Consider the following 22,530-nt stretch of genomic DNA (forward strand, 5'->3'; position numbering starts at 1 on the left):
AAGCAGTTTTGATTGCTGTTCTGAGAACAAGAGGTTGATTCTTGCTGCAAAGTCAAATACTGCAGTATAAACTGAAGAGGACAAAAGACTCCTGCAGTGTCCTGGTTGTGTTGGTGAAAGCAAACTATGTTCTCCAACCTTAATCAGCTTCATGTTTAGTAAAACTACATCTAATTTTCTCGTGGCAGCTCAGGTATCTTTCTTGTTGTCACATGTATAGGTGACTTATAGTGTAATATAATCAGTATTTTATAAATTGTATTGTGTGCGATGTATAACAAAGCCCTCTGCCTTAGGGTTAACAGTTCTTTGAAGAGCTGGGTTATCACTAGCAGTATATAATGAAGTATTTTAATAAAGCGGTAGGACGGCTAAGGCAGCATCACTGACAAAACTCACTAACTAAAGCCTTAAAATATAGTCTAACGTGTACACAAGGTGGCCCAGCAGATACTGTTGTCCACTCGCTTTAGCTGGCATTAACAGTGGGGTGTCTGTATATCAGCTGCCCTTTGCCTGACCCAGCCAGTCACCCAGAGGAAGGAGTGATTAGCAGGACTGTAGTGACAGGAGCCCACCTGCTCTGACTCAATAGAAGCCCTCACACAGCTAGCTCGCTAGAGTCAACAGAATTTTAATCACATACACAAAGACACACTTGCACAGACAAAGACACATGTAGCCTACACACAAGGACAGATAGGTGCGAGCACACACACACACAAACAGAAACACACAGAAAATTATACACAGAGAGAATGCTTCCTCACACGTACTCCCTCACTGACTCTTTCATCCTGGCAAATAGATAGAAAGAGGACGGAGGCAGAGGAGTGATAAAGGCCCAGACAGCAATGAATGGGGGGAAGAAGGGAGGTAGGGAGGAAGGAAGGGAGGAGGAGCGTTTCCTGGAGAGACAGGGCAGGCAGGATATGGAGAAGGAGAAGGAGGAGGAGAAGGAGGAGGGGAAACACAGGGGTGGCTTGTTCCAAGCAGAGGTTGTGTCCTTGCAGGCACTCTGTACATGCTAGTGTCAAACAGAGGGGGCCAAAACACTGACTGGCCACTTCCTGGTGTACAACAGACGGGGAAGGAGAACACACTTGAGCACAGACACGGACACATGGACTGCCACAAATGAACATGTACTCAGATATATGATTGCAACACATGCAAATACAGACATGCAATTACATGTACACCTTCAGTCTTCCCTGCAGGTGGAAGTTTGGATTCAGGTAATAAAATACAGTTGAGTTTAAACTTCCACAGAGACAAAACCCTAGAGGACTACAGTTTGTCCTGTATGTAAGACGATCTGCTTTTTTACTTGTTAGCCCCTTTTTTTCTACCAAGCCTGTTTTGTTGACTGCTTTTCTTCAGCTTGCTGCCCTTTCTCTCTGTCCGTCTGCTCACTTTCCTTCTCCCTCTTTTTTTCGTCTCTCCCTCTCTCCCTTGGCACAGTCTCTCTTGTCAGGCCTGTAATAGAGCTGCCATTGTTTGATCAGGGAAGCTACAGGAACTGTACCCGGTTAGCCCAGCTCTGTTGGTATTCGTGTGTTTACGTGTCTTGGTGCATATTTCAGGAAGCTGCTCATCAGTGTGTGTGGTTATGTGTATAATGTGTGGCTGCCTGCAGTCTCTGTGTGTCTGATGACACTATACATTTCTATGTATGCAGGCTTTGTGCTTGAAAAGAAAGCAAGCATATCATTAGCCTATATGTTGAACAAGTGCTTCTCTTCATTGCTCCCTCTGATTTCAAACTTCCACCATGTACTCTTAAAGGATTTGACCTCTAAACATAACCTCTCTTTTGTTTCAGTCTTTTCACACACACATGGACTAACTCAAAACTCAACTGTAACATTTCATTTTCACACATGCTTTCCTTACCAGGGCCTCTGACCCTCTCTGTAACATTCTCTCTTGACTTTCTATGCTGTTAATTCCACCATCCCAAATCTCCAAATGCACCCATCTCAAATTGCAGGACATGTCTGTTGGGTGTGTGTGTGTGTGTGGAGTTGGTCACACACGTGTGAAGCTCCATTAACTTCAGTGGTGAAAGGCCTTTGATGCTGCAATCCCAACACTAGAAGTAGCAGTGGTAGTGTTGCAGGATGTAATCATGGCCAGCTAACCCTGACCAAGCGCTTGTTCAAGTTCAGGATTAAGTTCAAGTCTAGATACCAAGACTTGAACTTGCATTATTTTGAGCGATGTATTATTTTTCTATTTGATGAAATATTTATGGGCAGCATGGTGGCGTAGTGGTGAGCGCTGAAGGTCGTGGATTCGGTTCCCGGCCTGGGTCCTTTCTGTGTGGATTTTGCATGTTCCTCTGGGTACTCCAGTCCAAAGACATGCACGTATAGGTTAACTGGAGACTCTAAATTGGCTGTGAGTGGTTGTTTGTCCTTGTGTGTGTACCCTGCCCCTCGCCCGATGTGAGCTGGGATTGGCTCCAGCTGCCCCGTGACCCGGATATGGATAAAGTGGATGTGGGTGGGTGAGTGAGTCCTCCAGTCTGAGAGCAGACCACCTGTGAAAATCTTTAGCATTCAATGCCATACAGGAAGATTTATGAATATAAGGCTGTTAAAATGAACTGCCTTACAGAATATTACCATATTACTACGCTTGTGTCTTAAATTTTGGTTTGTAAAGTTGTTTTTCTTCAAAATGGATTGGCTGCAAATGTCCTCTCTTGAGAGAAGGAGAACAAGCTGCACTATCTCCAGCTTCACTGAGGATATACTGGCACAACCAGGAATATAGGGAGATTAAAGTGTGGGGTATGTACTCTTTAACCAAAAGGGTTGTGACAGACAGACCTGGACTGAATTAAAATATTTCAAAACATTGCATTTGAGTTATTGTTTCATATACGAACATCTGTGGCATGTTTTATCAATCTAGTCAGTTATTCCAACTGGAAGAAAACAAAATAATAAACTGATTATTACAAATGAAAAGTTTATTATGTACTTGAAAGAATTTAGTTACAATTTCTGACTGAAACTTAACCATGTCACTCTAGTCAGTAATGTCTTCATTAAAAGGTCATCAGTATTGGTATTTAATGAGTTTGTGATTGAGTATGAATGTTTAGTTTGGATTTAAGCACAAGGATTTCAAGTCACTGGATGTGGTGGAATCATTGTCACTTAGGCGACTTCTAAAACTCTTAAAACTTTGCACTCTGTGAAGACAGCATTGACATATGTTTAGCATTTTGCCATCACGCAGGGAAAGATTTACAGCAATCCCCTTAACTTCTAATCAGGAGGGGTTGCTTTTTTTTTTTTTTTTTGTTCTTCTTCATTTTTAATGTCTATCTCCTGTGATAAAAATGGTTTCTCCTTCCTGCCAGGTGGTGTGTGTATATGCGCATGTGTGTGCGCGTGCATTTGTGCATGAGCACGAGTGATGAAGTATTTGGCAATCGAAGAGCAGGTTTAATAGTAACTGATATATCTCTGGATGCTTCCAGACCCGGTTCCAGCTGGGAGCAGTCCGTGATGCCTCCAGATCCCAAAGTGAGGGAGAGAAGATGAGAAAGAGAGAGAGAGGTTAGGAGAAATGATGAAGAGGGACAGAGACTAAAGAAAGCACAGATGCTGAAGAAAAAGGGAGGGAAGGTGAGAGCTGACATCTGCCTGGCATCCTTTCACCTTGCATGCTCTTTGACCATTCATTCTCCCCCTCCCTCGTCTTTCATAAAGTAGGAGGAAAAATGACATCGCTCATCTCACAAAGGCAAACATCCAAACCACACAAATCCCCCCCAACACCCCTGTCTGACACTTCTTCACTTCTCTGAGGTGCTGTGTATATATGTGTGTGCAAGACTGTATATGTGTGTGTTATATTCTGAGGCAATATTTTTTTCACAGGCCTCTGGTCTCACACAGAGAGACGTTGAGATGAGCCCAATGCCTTTGCCAGGTTTCTACTCACTGAGAGATATTGAGGCGTCTCATACTCTGGAGCTGGCTGGCTTTAGTTGTATGTGTGTGTGTGCATGTGTGTGTGGGTGGGTGAGTGAGAAAGTGTATCTACTGGCTAGAGATGCCTGGATATGTCTGACTCTAACACAAAACTGAGAGAATTGTATAGAATATAACACACATTGGCACACCCTTGTGTACTTTGCTGACACACATAGACACACACACAGAAAGACATACAAAGACACACACTCACGCAGCAAAAGAGAGAAACATAACAGCATGGGCTCCAACAGTGCCTCTTTGACAGATTTAAGTAAATAGCAGCAAACAAGCGATTATTTTTGGCAGACTCGGCCACGGCCCATTCCAAGAACTAGGGGAGGTCCAATGGGAATGGAGGGAGATAAAATCACATAAACAGATGTGATTAAAGTCAATATCATATGTATCATTACTCATTCAGTCGTTGTACTGCTTCACTCGTGTTATACACACTTATTCAAAAGGCTGCTACTCTTGAATCTAACCCTGAGGATATTAAATTGAAACACTTTAAACAGACGGCAAGGTCTCAACATCTGCGACCCCAACAGAACGCAGGAACGCTACAGTGAACAACACTCTCATATAGATACTTCATGCTTTGCAGCTAAACACCTGAGAATTCATCATGTTCATATTAGTTCTTTCAAAGATGCAACATGAAGCAGTTAGGAAGGCCAGCAGGATCAGTGTGGGATCTGCAGCTGACATAGGCAAGTTGACCCACTGTAAGTGGATTTGTAATCCCAGAGTGGATTTAAACTGTGTTTACTGTCTCGGCCGTTATGTGTGCATGTGTGCTTATTTGAGCGTCACTGCACAGCTGCATCTGTTTCCCTCGGTCAATAACTCTTTTGTCCATACTGCTTTAAGATCATATGCTAGTAATTATTTTGCAGACTGAAGCATAGTGCTTTCCTTACACATGTAATGGAGTTATGAGTGACACACAGTGGTACAAATATTTCTTTCTTGTACTTTATGATTGGGAAATCTACTAGAAAAGTACAGTGCTACACAAATGCATCCACACATGAAATACACACACGACCACAGGGTGCTCTTGCTGTCCCCCAGAGAGGCTAAGCCACTTTGGGACTGAGAGGAGCTCCAGTTTTGTCACCAGTCAATTTCTTAGCCATTACCAACCCCATACCAGGCCAGAGACTCTAATGTCAATATGGCTCTGCAATACACACTGTTAAGTCAGGGTTTGCAGGGTCAAATGAAGATGAGACCAACACTACAGCTGAATGTGCCATGACCCTTAATGTTTGATAGGGCCAACACTCATCTTACATAAATCAAATCAAATTCAAACTAGGTACAGAGGAAGTGGAGTTTTATCATGTAAGTGACAGTCTAAGAATTTCTGTCTGTACTGGAGTCCTGAGAAGTGAAAAGTATTAAAACCATATGTTTCATTTGAGCTCATGTACTCTGTATGAGGATAGGTTGCCTTAATGTTATTGTTTTGAAAGACAAAACATGGTACATGTGGCTTTTTTTTTTTTTTTTTTTTTTGGGGGGGGGGTTATATCTATAAGCATATTCGTTCCATCTATATAATTTGCTTTCATTCAATCTTTGAAGTATATGCAATTTTAAATTGTTAAAAGTTAAAGTTTATTCTCCCAGTCTATATAACTGTGGTTAGATGAGAAAAGATAAAATGAAATCATACTTAGATTTCTAAAAAGCATACCACTAACAACTTGTAGTTCCACAGTTGTCTACAGAAAAGCAAAGATACTATATTTCCATCAGTAAGCTTAAATATCAAGGTAAGAAATTATATGGCATTTGTCCCCTCAAACCAACTTCTAGATTGGCACAGATTGATGTCAATAACCTCTAATCTGAGGAAAACTTTCTTGTGTGTGTTTACTGAAAGGCTTATGGATCAGTCAAGACAGGATTGCAGGAAAAAAAACAGGTAGAGAAATAAAAATAGGTTAACTTAAAGTCTAATTTTGTAGAAGGTGCTTCTGGGCTTGTGAAGGCGGACATAATGTAATTAGTTCTATTTAAAGTATTTAAGGACCCAAATGTGAAATTACTAAGTTTGTGTTAAGATGGCAAGGAAAGAATATATGTGAGATGAATTTAGCAAAGGGTACTTCTGGGTCTGACGTGATAACATGGGCAGATTAAAAGGTCAAAATAGCAGATGACTGCACTTGGTACTACATTGTGCTTAATAATCTCACATTTCTACATGATTTGAAGTATTGGAAGTTTATTTCACGTTTTGAGTCAGGGAGGGGTTGAAGAAATAACAAGAATGGTTTATTTTTTATAAGGATATTGAATTCGGATCATATGAAATCCAACTGTGAGGGTGGCAGATTATTTTAAAGTTAAGTTAGTTTTCTTAAATTTGCATTTGACTCATTTCATTCAATTCACACTTTATCAATACAAGTGAAGTTTGTTTATATGTATTAAATGATTGAAAGATGAGATGAATTGAGCAAAGATGAGTTTGTGGTTGTTGGCAGTAGTGATGCCGGTGCCACCCAGACAGGGCCCACTGGGAAAACATTTACCGGCCCCTCACTAACACCTCCATGTGTGTTAGTATGTGTGTGTGAGCGAGAGAGGGAGAAGCAACATGTGTGTGTGTGTGTGAGAAAGAGTGAGAGTGTACACTTATTGGCCCCCTGCTGCCACCTCTGGGGAGGAGCCATCCAAGTGCTGAGTGACACACGCTGCTTAGTGTCTTAATGGAGGGAGAGGAGGGCCAGCCAAACCACAGCCTCTAGACTGGGATCTCACAGCCTGTAATTATGGAGAGATGTTAAAGTCGCTTAGTGTGTGTGTGTGTGTCTGTGGCAGGCGGGAAGACAGACTACATCCTTCTGCATCTCCACACAATCACAACTGAATCCTAAATGTGTGTGTGTGTGTGCGAGAGGACCTCTGTGCCTTTGTTATGTGTGATTATGTGTATGTGTGATTTTTTTGTATAGCAGTGTATATCAGTGCCATGTGTCTCCTGTTGCTCCAGCTGTGGCCATACGCTTTCTCTCTTTATCTCGCTCGTTCCGAGACACACACACACACACACACCCACCCCCACACACACACACACACACACACACACACACACACACACACACACACACACACACACACACACACACACACACACACACAAGAGAAATGAAAGTTGTTGGGAACTGGAACTGTGTTCAATTAGGGTAACCACATATTTACAAACAGTGGGGGGAAAGCTGCCTCTCTGTGAGTCATCAGCCAAGCGGCACACTTGCACTTTTGACTTTGGGTTGGCCTCTCCCAACTGCAAAGCTAAGAGTGAAGGAAGGAAAGAACAGAGGGACAGAGGGAGAGAAGGAGGGAGATGACAGGGTGTGGACAGAATGAAAAACACACTCATGCCTGCTGGCTGTACATGTGTGAGCAACCACATAAACAAATACATATGTGTGCGTACAAACACTTGCGCAAATTAAATGAGCTCATTTAAACTCCTGTGGTGTGAACAAAAGCACACAAATCCACACAGAACCTGCCTGCTTTTAGAAAATGACTGATGGCATCAAAGCAAAACATAAATTCTTATTTGGAAGAGTCGCTGTCAGACCAAATGTTGCCATTTTAGAAACTGACCAATATCATTTTAACTTGTTACTCGTGGAAAGCGTTATAACAATAATATAGCAGTCTGGTTGTCTTCTGACAGGTATAGATATCGTTACAACTACATGACCCAGTCTAATTGGTTAGGTATTGAGGTGGGGGAATATGTCTGTCGCTCAGATGTACCTCTTCCTGTGCCTAATGGGCTGTCGCCAAAACTCTGTTCATGTGCATGTTGCAAACATGAGAGCACATCAAAGCTGAGAGACTGATGCTGCAAAACCCTAGCCTTGCCTTTTCTCCTTGACTGTCAGCGCCTTGAGAGAGTAAACGAAGGCACAAGGCCCTAAGTTTAAGTGCTGTTTGTCTTAACTTGACCTTGGTGCAAGCGTTCACATGCATGTTTATGTGTGTGTGTTTGTGTGCATGCATCTGTGTGGTGAACCACATCAAAGAAGGACAGACTGGCTTAGTTGTTATGACCTTTGAACCTGGCATGCTCCGAGACAGAGGGAGGGTGGCGGAGGAGGAGAAGAAGAAGACGGCCCGCCCCCCAATCTACTACCACCCACATGTAGAGACACACACACACACAAAAGAAAAAGGGTGAGGCAGTGAGATGCGAGCGATGGCCTTAAAATTTACAACAGCTACAATAACAGCCTTTGACAGAGATGTAGCAATTTGTCTTATTCATGTTCAAAGGGACCTGTGAGCAGGCACACTGTAGTAAATCATGACAACACATATGCGCAAATACGCTTTGACATTCTTGTCCCCTTTCTCTCTGCATCCTCAGTGATGCAGTTCTCCCTCCATTCTGAGGAACCTGTTTAAATATCTGAATTTCAGTGTCTCCTTGACTCAATCAATTGCAAATGTTCAAACTGATTCTCATTTGACTTTGGTATGAAAATTGAGGACAAATGGAAGCGTTTCTTGGCCGTTGGATGAACATAGTATTTGTCTCTCTTTTCATCATTTGTACAAATGGAATTCTTCAAAGGTGATCTCCACATCTTTGCTGTATTTATTTTTAGCCAAAGGCAGATATAACCTAAGTCCTTGACAAAACATCAAACGCCGTTTAGCATGGGTGTGCAGGGTGTATGAGTCATTGGATCAGTGTATGTGTGAGTGTGTTTTAACATGTTTGTCGAAACCTGCAGTAAGTGAGTCATTCATTCTGTGTGTAAACGTACATAGTGCATGCTATACATGTCTGTTTTGTCTGTGTGTGTGTGTCACAGCTGTAATAACTAACAGCTCCCTGCATTTCAGCTATGCTGTCATGGTCCATTATAATGTTCCTTCTACACACACACACACACACACACGCACACACACAAACTAATGAAAACATTTCTGAATAGCATTCATTTGAGAACAATAATATCCCCGTTGAGTAATCAGAGAACTACAGTTAAATGATACCTAAAGTTGGTCACTGATCACCAAGGGTCTATCCTGTCAGCTGCACTTAGAAAAAAAAAAAAAAAAAACGTGTCTACAGTACTGCAGGTGCTGACAGCGTGGCGTTCTACACTTCTATGTATCTCTGGTCTGTACAGGTTGTACCCAGTCCGACTGTGCATTTAGAATTCTCTCGGATTGCACTTCATATATGCCTGTGCACATATATGACTACATGCTTGTGTATCTTTTGTGTGTATACAAAGCAGCCCTTGACAGCCACTGGGGGCGGCGGTGGTAAGGACGGTGTGTTTGGCTTGGCAGCAATTCAGCATTCCACATTCCTCTGTGATATTCAGTACTGTGACCTCAGGAAACCCGCCCTGCAGAGAAACTCTCTCTCTTTCTCTTACGTTCCTCCTCTGTGAAGACGTGTATTTCTTTCTCCTGCCACCTCCCCACTTCTCTCTCCCTTCTCTCTTTCCTCCCTTTCTCTCTATTTTTCACTCCGCCCTCTTTTCATATTTGAACTTGGGAAATCATCTGTCATCCACCCCCCTACCGCGACCCTCAGTTTATTTTCTCTCCTTCCTTCTACCGAAAATTCTCTCCTCAATGTTCCCCTTTTTTTCTGACAGAGGTCCCGTGACGGGGCACCTTTCTCAGTGTTTCCTGTTTTAACACACATCTCGCTGCTGTCACTGAGAATTAACAACATTTCACACTGTACCGGTCACTCAATATATTACCCAGAGGCATATTTTTCCTTTATTAGGAGCTCTTTCTGCATCCATGGTACAACCTGAAGAGGCCTTAAGGAGCAGTTTCTCAGCCTCCTTCTTTCTCATAATTTTCATTCTTTCCACTGCAATCGCCACACATGCGCATGAAAGACTATTATGGCATTATTTAAATGTTTACAATGCATTAAATTTGATGAGACTTTGTATTGAGAATGCACCAATATTGATCATTGACTTGTTTCCTGATCTTTCTGTCTGTTAAGCTATCAGCCAACTCCTCCTCTAACCCCTCCCTCTTCTCTTCAAGGCCCAACCCACATGCCCAAAGACATTTCACCTAAGATGACCCTACGCCCAGGGCATGCCGGCTCCCCCTCCCTTCTTCCCTCCCTGCTCAACTCGCTCTTTCCTCCCCGTTTTAGCTTGAGCTGTAAACTACAACACATACTTAAAACACATGGCCACGACACCTGCCACAGAGAGGCAGATGGCCGTTAAAAACACAAAGAACAAGTAAGAGGGAGACCAGCGCAGATGAGCTGGTGAAGTTTAAACAATATAAATATAAACTAACCAAGCTGTCAACAGTGTTTAGAGGCCCAAACAGACATCAGTCACTGTATGGTAAAAAATTATTTTAAGGCTTTAAATTTAGATACATTACTAATGGTAACCCTGCAGACAACTAGAGTCAAACATGAAAGTTTTTTCATAAAGATAAATTGGAAAAAAAAAGACAGAAACTGCAGTGGGGATTTTTTTTGCTGCAGGTAAGAAACTGAAAACATACTAAAGATCCAAACGAAAAAAAAAAAAAAACAAAAGCTAACAATTACAGACAGTAACATCCCCTTCCCAAATGAGACCTCTACACGTTGCACTAAAGCTATCTACTATGTGCAGCATGGGCATGGTGTAGTTGACCCACATACAATGGAGCAGAGCAGAGCAGGGGTAAACTGAGGTAAAGGGTGGAGCAGCGGGTCAACCCTCTTATCACCCTGTCACTCTGACACTTGCGTCTATCTCGCGACTACCTTTATATGGTTTGAGTGTGCACCGACAAGGCCTGCGAACTGCTAAAGTCAAGAATAACACAGCAAAGATAAAGGAGAAGACAAAATGGCATAGACTTAACTCTTAATAATTTGTGTGACATTTTTATTTGTGCAGAGGTATAAAGATATGAGGGCAGCGTGCATCATTAATTAAAGCTACCCTAGATTAACAGCCATAAAGCCACACAGAGACGCTTAGTCTGTCAAGAAAAACAAGCAGATGAAGATGCAAATGTGTATGTTGAAGCATGGAATGCACACGTGTCGCCATATGTTTAAATGCACTGTATCATGCAAAATACAGTATTTCAATCAATTCCTAGGAAATTCAAAACTTGGTGAGAAGAGACTTTACAGACAGGGCCATGAACATGTGTACAGGCATATGCATGTTTGTGGGGGATGTGTGTAAGTGCATATGAGTATGTCTGTTTGCAAGAACTATGAGTGAGTGTATGTCTGTGTGTTTTGGATTAAGAGCTTCACCCCCGGACCTCGAAATTAGATAGGGGATTAGCAGGACACATCCGCCACCTGGCATTTTAAGCCCCGCAATTACAACAACAACTTTTAATCAACAACAGCCACACATGTTTCGCACACAGTCAGAACTCAGCAGCTCATTCATCTTCGTCCTCATCCTACTATGTCTCAGGCTGTCACTGGGCTGACCCCACAATAACACCAGGCCACATGAAGGGCAGCTGCATGCTAATTTTTAGGCTGATCATGACCCACTGTATTAATAAGGATCAGCCTAGATTGAGGCTTGTTAGCACTGTGCACTAGGCAAGGATTTAGCATCCACAGTGACTTTTACTTGGCAGAAGACCAGGATGTGAAGCAGTTGGCACTAGGCTAGAAGGTAGCATCCCATTAACACCTGTGCAAGGCATTTAGCATGCAAAGAGCATGGAGCTCACTAGAAGTTACTAATAATGCGATACTGCATTGGTCCCCTATAAGAAATTGTTGTTCTAGTTGCCATGCTCAGGGAGGCCAAAGGTCAGATTTCGTTACAGGGAAACACAGAGAACCCGGTAGGGATTCAAGTGTCATGTTTAAGGCCACTAAAACAGGTTGGGTAATTGCAGGCCATCAGTGCTTTAACCTAATTCACTGAGCCACCCTGCTGTTTTCCAAAACCCGAGTGCCAGTGCAGTTAAAATCTTGGCGCAAACCTGGACAGTGAAATGTTTGATAACCTCAAATCAGTCTGACTGAAAGACAATAATAACAATTTAAAAATATGTGTTGATAAATGGCACTTGAAACAAGCTTTAATGTGATAAGCTCACTTTTCTTGCAGCTTGAATTGAGCTCATATATACCTGTTGCCCTATGGAGGATGTAACAGTGAAGCGTGGGGCTTTTGGTCTGTTCCTATATGTCACGCCAAACTAATAAAAAGCATCAAGGGCAACGAAACCATTGACAATTCTGCTCCATTTCATGTCTATGTCCAGCACAGAGTGGAGAGGAAGACACAGCAGGCCAGCAACCAAAATAAACACAAACAGCAGCCAGACACCATGAAAGGAAAAGAAATCATGTTCTTTTTCATGTACACCTCCAGTTATACACATACACAAAAGTCCTCCTGTGTTTGAGATTGAGTGGAAAGAAACAGTTGGTCTGTATACCAGGAGTCACTGCCAATAACCAAAACTCCTAAATGTCCAGTATAAAGTAAAATATGCTGTCCAAGCCACATTATATACAATGAAAATTGTACTATTGAGTCTGATAAATTGTGATTCAGAGCTTACAAATGAAGAAAAAAAAGATAAAAATTATTTTAAATCCAAGAACAGAGAATCAAACCCAATCAAATGGAAACAAAGGAGGGAACAAAGAGAAATGCAGCACAACTGCATTTTTTCTTTATTAACAACCAGCATTTCCATCCAACATCTCTGATAGCAATCTACCGCAAATTAGAACCAGATTTCTTTAATTGACCATCATGTTGCTTTTAAAGATGAAGTGCCACCTTGATTTACCACTACTCTCAAAAAAGGCAATGCCTTTTGTGGGAGAGAAGAAAGAGAATGATTAGGCTGGAAGAGAAAACGAACAGGATTAGCATAAAAACTAAAGAAAATTTGAGAAGGAGAAGAAAATAGAAAAAGACAGAGAGAATAGAAAAGGAGGCAATTGCAGGAAAAGGTGCTCATTAGTTCGTCACTATCGTCAATCTAAGCCCCAACTTGAGGTGTGGAAGGACACAGGGAGAGACTATAGGAAAACAAGAGACTCAAACAAGAACTGAATACCTTCATAACATTACATCTCATGTTAATATAGAGTCCAGAAACGCAGTTTCAAACTTTTCTCTTTTCAACTTTCTACCTCTGGCCTCTTTACACTAGCTGGCAGCGCTGAGCATGCACACTGCCGCCAGCACCGTCATGGATCACACACCATATCTCCTTACACACCTCGCATGACGAATCCCTTTCCCTGCCACAGGCTGAACTCACTTAAGAGTACAGAAGAAACCCTGACATGGTCCTCCCAAGGAGAGCAAAAAAACTGAAGCAAAGGAGTGGTTAAAAATGGACGAGACCAAACTATCAGGGAGACACCAAGTTATGACTAAACTTTCCCTAAATCCTTTGGTAAACTTTCTCATCAATCTGAATCCAACCTCTTGTAAACTGTATCCTGCTACTTAAATCGAGCTAAAACCTATTGCAGCAGTGTTTGGCCCCCGACCAGTTATGGATCGTGACTCATAGAAAGCAGGGTGATGAGATATCCATTCCTTCCCTGCAGAGTCAATGTGCTGCTCTACCCACCAGTGGGCTGTTAAGATCTGGAATGCACTGTACAGGGAGCAGCAAAACTTTAGTCATGGACACAGTCACAATTCGTGCCAGCTGGAGAGAGTGCTGCCTAAACTGCATTTTACAATGCTGATAGTTCACTCGCAAAGTCAGGAACCACTTGTATCACCTGATAACTTGCCATAAAACATGCCTGGTGACCCACGGCAAACTGCTACTGTAACCAAAATGAAAGCGCTTTCACAGTTTGGTGTCTTCACAAAGTAGTCGTGCACCAGATTATGTCTACTAAAGATGATCCAAAGAATTATAAATATAGACACCAGGTATAACTTCATACTTATTCCCACTATTTTGTGGTTTTTGGTTGCAAGGGCACAGGAAATTAAAAAGATGCTGTAAGTCAACAGCACCTAGCAGCTTCTGGTTTCCTTAACTCACTGTCACAGCAGGAAAAGCCCAGTTAGAGAAAGGTGAGATAAGGATGAGCAACACGTGGTTACCAACAGAATCAGCCCCCACCTCCCACAAAAAAAGCAACATGGTTTTCATTTTTGTGTATGTGTATAAGTCTAAAGGAGACTTAGAGAGTAGAGATATAGAGGCCACACTACAAGATGCAAAACACTCATCAGCAGTAAGAATCAGGAAGACAAGAGAGGAATTTGGAAATAAGCACAGAGATGAGAGCAAAAGTTCTGGAAAAAAGTCGTATGGACTCATTATACCAAGATTAAACTCTACCAAAGTGATGGAAAGGCCAACATGTGGAGAAAGAGAGGATCTGCTTATGATCCAAAACATACAAGCCCATCTGTCAAGCATGGTGGAAGTAGTGTTATGGCTTGGGCTTGCATGGCTGCTTCTGGAACAGGCTCATTAATATTTGTTGATGATGTAACTCATGATGGTAGCAGCAGAATGAATTTAGAAGTCTTCAGAAATATTTTGTCTGCCAATTTACAGAAAAATGCATCCCAACTAATCGGGTGCAAGTTTACCATTCAGCATGGCGATGACCCAAAACACACTGCCAACACAACAAAGGACTTCATCAGGGGAAAAAAGTGGAAGGTTTAGACTGGCCAAGTCAATGACTGGATCTTAACCCAATAGAGCATGCATTTCACCTCTTGAAGAAGAGACTTTTGCCCACCGTTAAATAGGGGTGGTCTGGTACAAAAGACTGCATGTCCTGAGTTATTTAGCACATGTAAATCTAAACACCAGGAAATAAAAGCTGAAATTCTGAACTCTTGCCTCATGTTCATCTTTTGATCTTAAACCCAAATGTCTCCAGTCAACAATAAAAGTATAAGATTTGGCCTTTCCATTCAAATAATTTTGGAGGACCGTGTGTGTGTGTGTGTGTGTGTGTGTGTGTGTGTGTGTGTGTGTGTATATGTGTGTGTGGACAGGTGCCAATCCATGCAATATGATGACTCTCAAAAAGTTATGCAGGATTTCTACAGTATCGTGGGAAAGCGCAAATAAAAACAAGCACACACAACTGTCTCTTCTATGTAACATGCAATCTGGATAACACCAACTTAATAATCCCATTAAGTATGAAGAGTCTGTGTGTCACCTGTATGTTTTGTTTCCAATTACACAGAGAAAGCACATGACCATATATTCACTATCACACTGGAAGCCATGCACTCATCCACTTTGTGGAGAAAAAGGCAAACTGCAGAAAAACACACTGAAATAGCAATTTCTCAAATTATATTTTATTACTTGTTTGCATTGTTGGTCTAGTGATGGTTTTCAGCATCAGCCATAAAGCCATATTGCCTCAACAGATGCACAGTGCTGTGCACATCATAATCCTGCATTAAACATCATACATATTTTGGCAAGACAAACAGAGCCAAATATGTGCGACCAAATATTTACAGAGCACAGGGGAGAGGCATTGTTCAAAAACATATAGCCCCTTTTATACCTAACATTAATAATACATTGAAAATGCATCTCTTCACTGTCTTTCTCCCTCTCATTCTCTCCCCTCTCTCTCTCTGCTGCCTTCTTTCATGTGGGAGGCAGCACTGGGCATCCAGCCATATCACATCAATATGCGTACTGGTGAAACACTTCCTCTGCTTCCCCCGTGCTGCAGTCGCCGAGGCCCGCAGCAGTAGAAGCGGTGGCTAATGTCACCGGATATGGCAGGTCATGTTAGCTGGTAGTTAGTTCACTGAGGTTAGCAAGCTAGCACTCCCACTGCGGCTGTGGCGCGCCAGAGCCAGGCTGGCCTGGTCGGTGCAACCTGCCGTGGCAACAGCCCGTTGACGCTGACAGCACCAGCCAGTGCCACCCCGGAGGCACCTTGGATTCTACCCAGGCAAGGTTCCCTGGGAGCCTTGGTTGCCATGGTGCCAGCCGAATTTGGGTCCAATAGACGTGAGGCGAACAGGCGGTGGGCTGGGGAGGGGGACTTTGGGGTGGTACGACAGAAGCTACAAAAAAGGAATGGGGGGTTCCTGAGTGCCATGGCAACCTTAAAATCAATCATGTGGTACAAAAGGACAAAAATAAAAAACTGTTGTTTGGATAAAGATGCACTGATTTGAAGGACATTAAAATGACATCATTGATAACCTATGAAAGAAAGGCAGCAACAGAAAAAAACATACAGGATGCCAGTGATAACCTAGACAAAGAACGTTTAAGAGACTCATCGCAGTTTGAATAACAAGATGAGTGTATTATAAGTCCTCCACAACTCTAAAGCAAGAACTGAAAAGTACAAAGCTCAGCTGTCAAAGTAGTCAAGTTAAAGTGACAGATGCACATCTCATATACTACTCTGCAAGGCCAGTTTCATGAACAAGGTGCACTCTCAGAGGATTAAAGAAGTTAAAAAGAAGGTAAAAATTGCTAACATTCACACCTAAGTGTTGCATACTTAAATATAAGCTAAAGTAAAGCTTTTGAAAGGTGGCACTTGGATTCTCTGTCATGATTCACTAAGTGCTTGGAGGTGACTTAACCCTGATCTCTATATTCATTAATTCATCTTCACTTAATTAAAAAGTTTGAATGGTGAAAATGTTTAAAATAACTTTTCAGCACTTAGATTAAACTTGGATGCCTTTTCCAGTAGGCTGATGAGCAGAATTATGACCAGCTGAAGCAGAAAGCAATACACACCACCTTGCTGTGGCCAGTTTACCGCAGTGTCCCTGAGACCCCAAGTCTCTACTCCTTCCAAACTCTGTTGCATAAAAAAAAGACCTGCTGTTTGGCTCGTAGGACTGTAAATCATGCAAAATAGAGCACAGCACTCGGTCTGGAAAAAATAACCATGTATAATGAGCAAACAGAGACATATGCACATATGCCCTCTCACACACATGCAGGCTTGCGCATACAGACACATAAGCTTTTGCCAAAAAGCACACCAACCCCCTACACCACTAGACACACAACCACATACTGTCATTGGCCTATTCCTCAATTCTAACCCTGAAAACACGGTCCTGCTCTGAATCCACAGTGGTGATAAAGAACAAACAAAAACACAGTATCACTACCCCCACCTTGCCCCGCTCGTTAAGACCTTGTCCACCTCCCACCTGCTCTGCCCCCCCGCTAACCATTCCACTCCAAACTCATCCTGTTATCTAAACAAGCACCGTCCTCTCGTCAGCGTCAGTGGGTTCCTTTCTCTGTCTCCTCAGAGAAAAGAGAGACTCTCCTGTTCGCAGATGAATGGAGTCTTTTGATAAAGCGCCGAGCCTTGTTTACTGCCACTCCATTTATTTACCGGCCTGTTTTTCAAGTCGTCATTGAGGGGCACTCTACCAAACCACCCCCACCCAACCTCTTCATCCTCACCCACCTTTACATAACGTCACCCCCCCAATACACTAAACACACATGCATGTATACACACTACCCCCCCAGTCCCATGTTGTTCCCTATCCTGTTTCATCCTGCTTTCTTCTTCCTGTCTAGTGTCCTAGATCTGTGTCCAAACTGATTTGAGGCTTACTCGCTTACACAGACGCATGCCAAATTTGATTCTCTGCGTTCTGTTGTGCTTCTCAGCTCACTTGCTCATTCACCCCCAACCCCACTTTCTGCATTCTCTAAACCGCTCTTCTTCTCAGGGTGTTATAAACACCAAAAGATGCCCTCATGCAGATTGTCTGTCAAGCAGGACAAGTGGTGTGCTACATGTCAGCTAATAAATGTTCAACAGCAAAAGGCAGTTACACGATCTAGTAGTATTTTAACAAGGCAAACAGGTGACCAAACACAAACAGTTATCAAATTAAATGTTCTGAAAATCTCATTAAGTGAAAACAATAAATTTGCACAAAACAAAAGTAACTAAACTCCAATTAAATCCTAAGAGCTGGCAAAAAAGATTTACACTGAAAATATCTTTTCTCAATATGTTAAAGGAAAAGTGAAAAAAAGAAAAAAAGCAAAGAAATTGTTAAAAAGGCAGAATGCCAGTCCTTCTTAAGATATATTTACCAAAAGACTGGTAACCAAACATCTTTGCATATTAAATTCAAGAGAAGTCGGATAATTTTTTAAAAAGAAACCACAGTCAAGGCTCAAAGTCCATCATGGCCTGCTTTCATGAAAAACAAGGAAAATGGTCCTATTGAGCACTAAAATGTTTGTGCTTACACATTTTCATACATTTTTTGTAGCTGCAAACAGGAGTCCAGGGTGCTAATGAGGCTAGGGGAGGGCATTCATTTGAACCCTAAAGAGGAATAAAAGAAAAGGGGAACAAGTGAAAGGAAGAGAAGAAAGGAGAAGAAAGCGGGGATCAGAGGGAGGAGGTTGGCAAGAACTGTGTATGAAAATTTGGCATCTTCCATACAGAGAGATATCATCATGCCAAAAATGGCCGCCGACACAACTCTTCGAACAACTCCCCTCACTTTCTGAACATCAAACTCCGTTGCTGGGTTGAACTCGCCCACGTAATAATTTCTTTATTCATCAACCTAAAATGTGCAAAATGAAATAATGCAGAAGTTATTCTTATTTTTGTTTATTTCTACATCTGAATTAATCTAACTTTTCCGCCAGCTACAAGAGCTCAAAGAGAGCAAACTTCTTCAAGGAAAAATATAGCTGGATAGAAAAAGAAAGGAAAAAATTCAACAAAGCTTTGGATTTAAAACTTAGTGTTGTGATTCTCAATCTACCATGACTATGGCTGTGTGGTGCTGAATAGCGTTGTTAGCCAGACTAAGCAGCTGATGCCAGGGCTTCGCTGTGAGTGCAGCCCGGTGAATAAGCCATGTTCTCTGGCTCTCTCTCCTTTCTGGCTGGCCTGCCTGAGAGTGAGCATTGGCCACCACAGTCTTTCTCTTGCTCCTTCTCCTCCTCCTCCCCCTCTCTGTCTCTCTGAGGTCGGGAAACCCTCCTGAGTGGGTATATGGTTTTTGGGGACAGACACATTTCATGGTTGGCGCTGCTACAAAAGCATGAAAAGAGACCCGGCACTGGGAAGACACAGTATTAATACAGACAATACCACCCCCTCGCTGCTCCTGACTCTCTCTTTTCTCAGTAACCTCTTTCTTTCCTTTTCTTTTTCTCCTTTCCCCTTCCTTCTCCCTTTTTCCTTTTCTCTTTAAGATTTTTCCAAATAAAAAAAGCAAGGGAAAAAAAAAAAAAATGCTCACTCAGCCCGAGTAACGAATGCCATTTTTTACCACTGTGTGTTTAGTTTAGCCCACGCCCATTTTTATATGACAATTGTTAATGTGTTTTAATGTGTAATTAAATGTAAACTGTAGGCATTCCACTAAGTTCAACTTGTTTTTCCATTTTGATGATAACAAAATTTGATGGGCATTTATATAAATGTAGAAAAAATTACCATATTAATTATCTTTTTTACATCAATAAAGTCATATTTTTATTTGTATTGTGATTGGTTTTAACACATCCGGAAATGTATGTAGTAAAAAAAAATATTCTAGGAACCTTCGATTTATACAGCCATCATTCTGTGAAAATAAAGTACAGCACAACCACGATGGTAATAATTCAGAATGATTGGAAAAATGAAATAAAATGCACCATGAGTTATTAATAAAATAGTTTAGTGTAATAGGTTTTTTTATATGCCGACTCCAAAGCTCAGAAATATCTGTTTCCATTCTTCTATTTTTCTACCTGTATTGCCATTGCACTTTAGAGCTTCATAAGAGGTCGAGGAAAAAAAAGTCATCTCTGTTCATTCAAAAAGACAGAGGGAATGGGAGAGTGATAAAAGAGCCAAATTGCACAAAGTGCCTCATTTGTCTCTTTCACCATGATGACGCTCTCCCGATTTCAGTGGAATAATCTATTTACCGCATATCTCCTAACACTGAAACTATTCACGCAAAAGAGAACAGATGCAGGAAGACCAGACATGTTCAGGGGTTTTACTTTCTCCCAAGTCATTCACAGCCAAAGAAACGGAGGCTTACGATTGCTGTAGAAAAAAACAAAAAAAGCAGAGAACGGTTTCTAGGACAAAGGCTCAGAATCGTGCCGCATGCCAGTTTTCACTGGTCAATTTAATCGGAGACCAAACATAACAATATTTTCTTTGACTTGCCTTTTTCATGTTTTTTTTCCCCTTCAAGTCTACTTGTGTCATCATGGTCTCATGAGATAAACAAACACCCTGAGGTTTTGGATAAATCTATGTGTGCCTGTGAAACCCTAATGTTACCCTCACGTCTTTGTGTGTGTGTGTTCACGTTTTGGAGCGAATAAGCACATAACGAGGCTTATGCTAACCCGATACCATTAGCTTTCCAAATATACAGACTTTTTCCAAAGCCAAGAATAGTGTGAGGAGACTGAGTCTCTAATGTGAGAGGTCTCTCTCCCTATCTTAACCCTTCAGATTTGATATGTAGCCACCTCAGTGCGCCTCAAACACCAGACAGAAAGACAGAAACATATAAAAAAAGATGCAAGCCTTGCTAAACGAGAGCCATCAGCGAATATTTACTGATGCCAAAGCCTCTCTGCATGTGGAGAGCTTTTCTTAGCCGTCGTGGGCCCCGTTCCCACCACACACAAATACAAAAGCCCAGACCTGACCGACTCCCTCAGTGTCGAGATTTCATTTAATCAAAACTCAATGCTCACTTCACTGCTGAGGGTCATCCTCAGTTGTGCACACGCACGCGCGCGCACACACACAGACACAAACAAAAACACTTACACACAAGGATAGTCCACACAGCCCTTGTGATGTCATGAGAGCCTGAGAAGAGATCCAGGAAGTAATTAACAACAGATTATTTTCATGGGAAGAAAAAAATAATACTGAGCTGCATATCACTGGGAACCTGCAGAATCCATCAGAGCACCCTGTCAGCATCTAACATGGCGCAAGCCATTCATCATGTCAGCCATGACTGACGGGATACTTTTCTTTTTCACTCATGCACTTTTCATGCACTATTCCTCCTATCCCCCTCTCTTTGTCCAAGAAATATTCTCTTTATTTGCCATCAATCTATGAAATCCACTCAGTGAGTTTTCCTCAATTAGATGAACACAAGTTGGGGTTTTTTATTTGCGAATCCTTCTCATGGTCAGTGCATTGGCTAGGGAGGTAGGGGGATGGCTGCAGCACTAGGGTTTCTCTGGGCTTTCTCACAGCACCATCCAAGGCATGACTGCTGCTCTAGCAAAAGGGAGGCGGGATCTGGCACTGCATAGCGTGGAGTGTGGAGCGGTCATGGCAGAAATGGCACGGCGAGCACATTTCACACCTCCCTCGGAGTGACTGCAAATTTCCTGTACTGCACTTCTGATTGGAAACACATTTGAAACATCTTTTCATCATCACACTTACAGTGTACAAAGGAAAGAAAAGAAAAAAAATATATAAAAAGCAGTAAGAGTGAGGTCCAAAGTATGACTAAGCGCACTGAGCTAACTTTGGACCTGACAAATGTGTTTTTTTAAAATCTTCTATTTATCCAACCTTGAATAAATCAGAAACGTGCGGAGTTTAAGCTAAAACAGCACAAAGATTCTAAATCAAATAGTCCACTGAACACAATGAGACACAGATACCTATCCACCTATGCAGTAGTATGACTAACAGATGTGAGAATTAGATCTAAACTTGTACTGTTAAGAAAGCCAATAAACTGCACTCATGGGTTGTCAAGAGGACTTTGCCAATCCTTGGTTCTGTGGCAGACCTTTGGCACTTCAGGCCCAAAAGATCACTATCTTGATCATAATAATAGTCATTCACAGTTCATAAAATACTAAAAATAAGGCCCTACTTGCACTGCACCACAACCACTCTTGCCCTCTCCTCTTTTCTATGTGAGTGTTTCGGTTACAGGGTCAAAGACATGTTGCTCTGTCTGGTTTGTTGTCTTCTATCTGAGTTGCCTGAAAAACAGGGGGAGATGGTTGTGTATTGTGGCCGCATGGTTTGTTCTGTCACGGCTGTGGTGTGTTATGCTCCGTAACAGAGAGGATCTCAAAGGCTGGCTGGCTGCAGAACAGCCTGAGAAAGCCTGACGGCAAGCCCAGAGATTCCCAGTGGCAGCTTTTGCCACTCTGTCATAAACAAAACACAAGACGTCTTTCTCTTCTTCCCACACCAACGGGGCTCGGGCGCTGCCAAACAGAACAATCACTATCGCAGCCTCTTCTCCTTTCCAACGCGCTCTCTCTCCCTCTCTCTCTCTCTCTGTCTCCTACAATATAAACAAAAGAGATCAGCAGAGGCTTTACCTCTGTGAGAGCAACAATGAGGGCGATGTTTAAGGAGACAAAACAAAAGTGTGGAAGGGATCAAAGAGGAGTGAGGAAGACAGAGATACTAAAGACTGACAAAACGTAAGCCAAACAAAAACAAACAATGAGCACATCTTGTCATTCATTGTGTGACTGAAGCAACATCAAATAAATA

General features: G+C 42.1%; 1 protein-coding gene across 8 annotated transcripts in view; it reads right to left on the reverse strand.

Moving 5' to 3' along the window:
- LOC115043156 (nuclear factor 1 X-type-like) overlaps positions 1-22,530 on the reverse strand; it is a 106,180-nt gene that overhangs the window by 45,563 nt on the left and 38,087 nt on the right. The window contains exon 4 of one of the 8 annotated variants that reach the window (XM_029501427.1): positions 22,167-22,315. The exons of the other annotated variants lie outside the window; for them this stretch is intronic. Coding sequence (XP_029357287.1) covers positions 22,179-22,315 — 137 coding nt within the window. The 3' untranslated portion in view covers positions 22,167-22,178. Of the gene's footprint in view, positions 1-22,166; positions 22,316-22,530 lie in introns of those variants that run through there. 8 annotated transcript variants of the gene reach the window in all.

This window comes from Echeneis naucrates, chromosome 1, assembly GCF_900963305.1.
Source record: "Echeneis naucrates chromosome 1, fEcheNa1.1, whole genome shotgun sequence".
Classification (NCBI taxonomy): Eukaryota; Metazoa; Chordata; class Actinopteri; order Carangiformes; family Echeneidae; genus Echeneis; species Echeneis naucrates.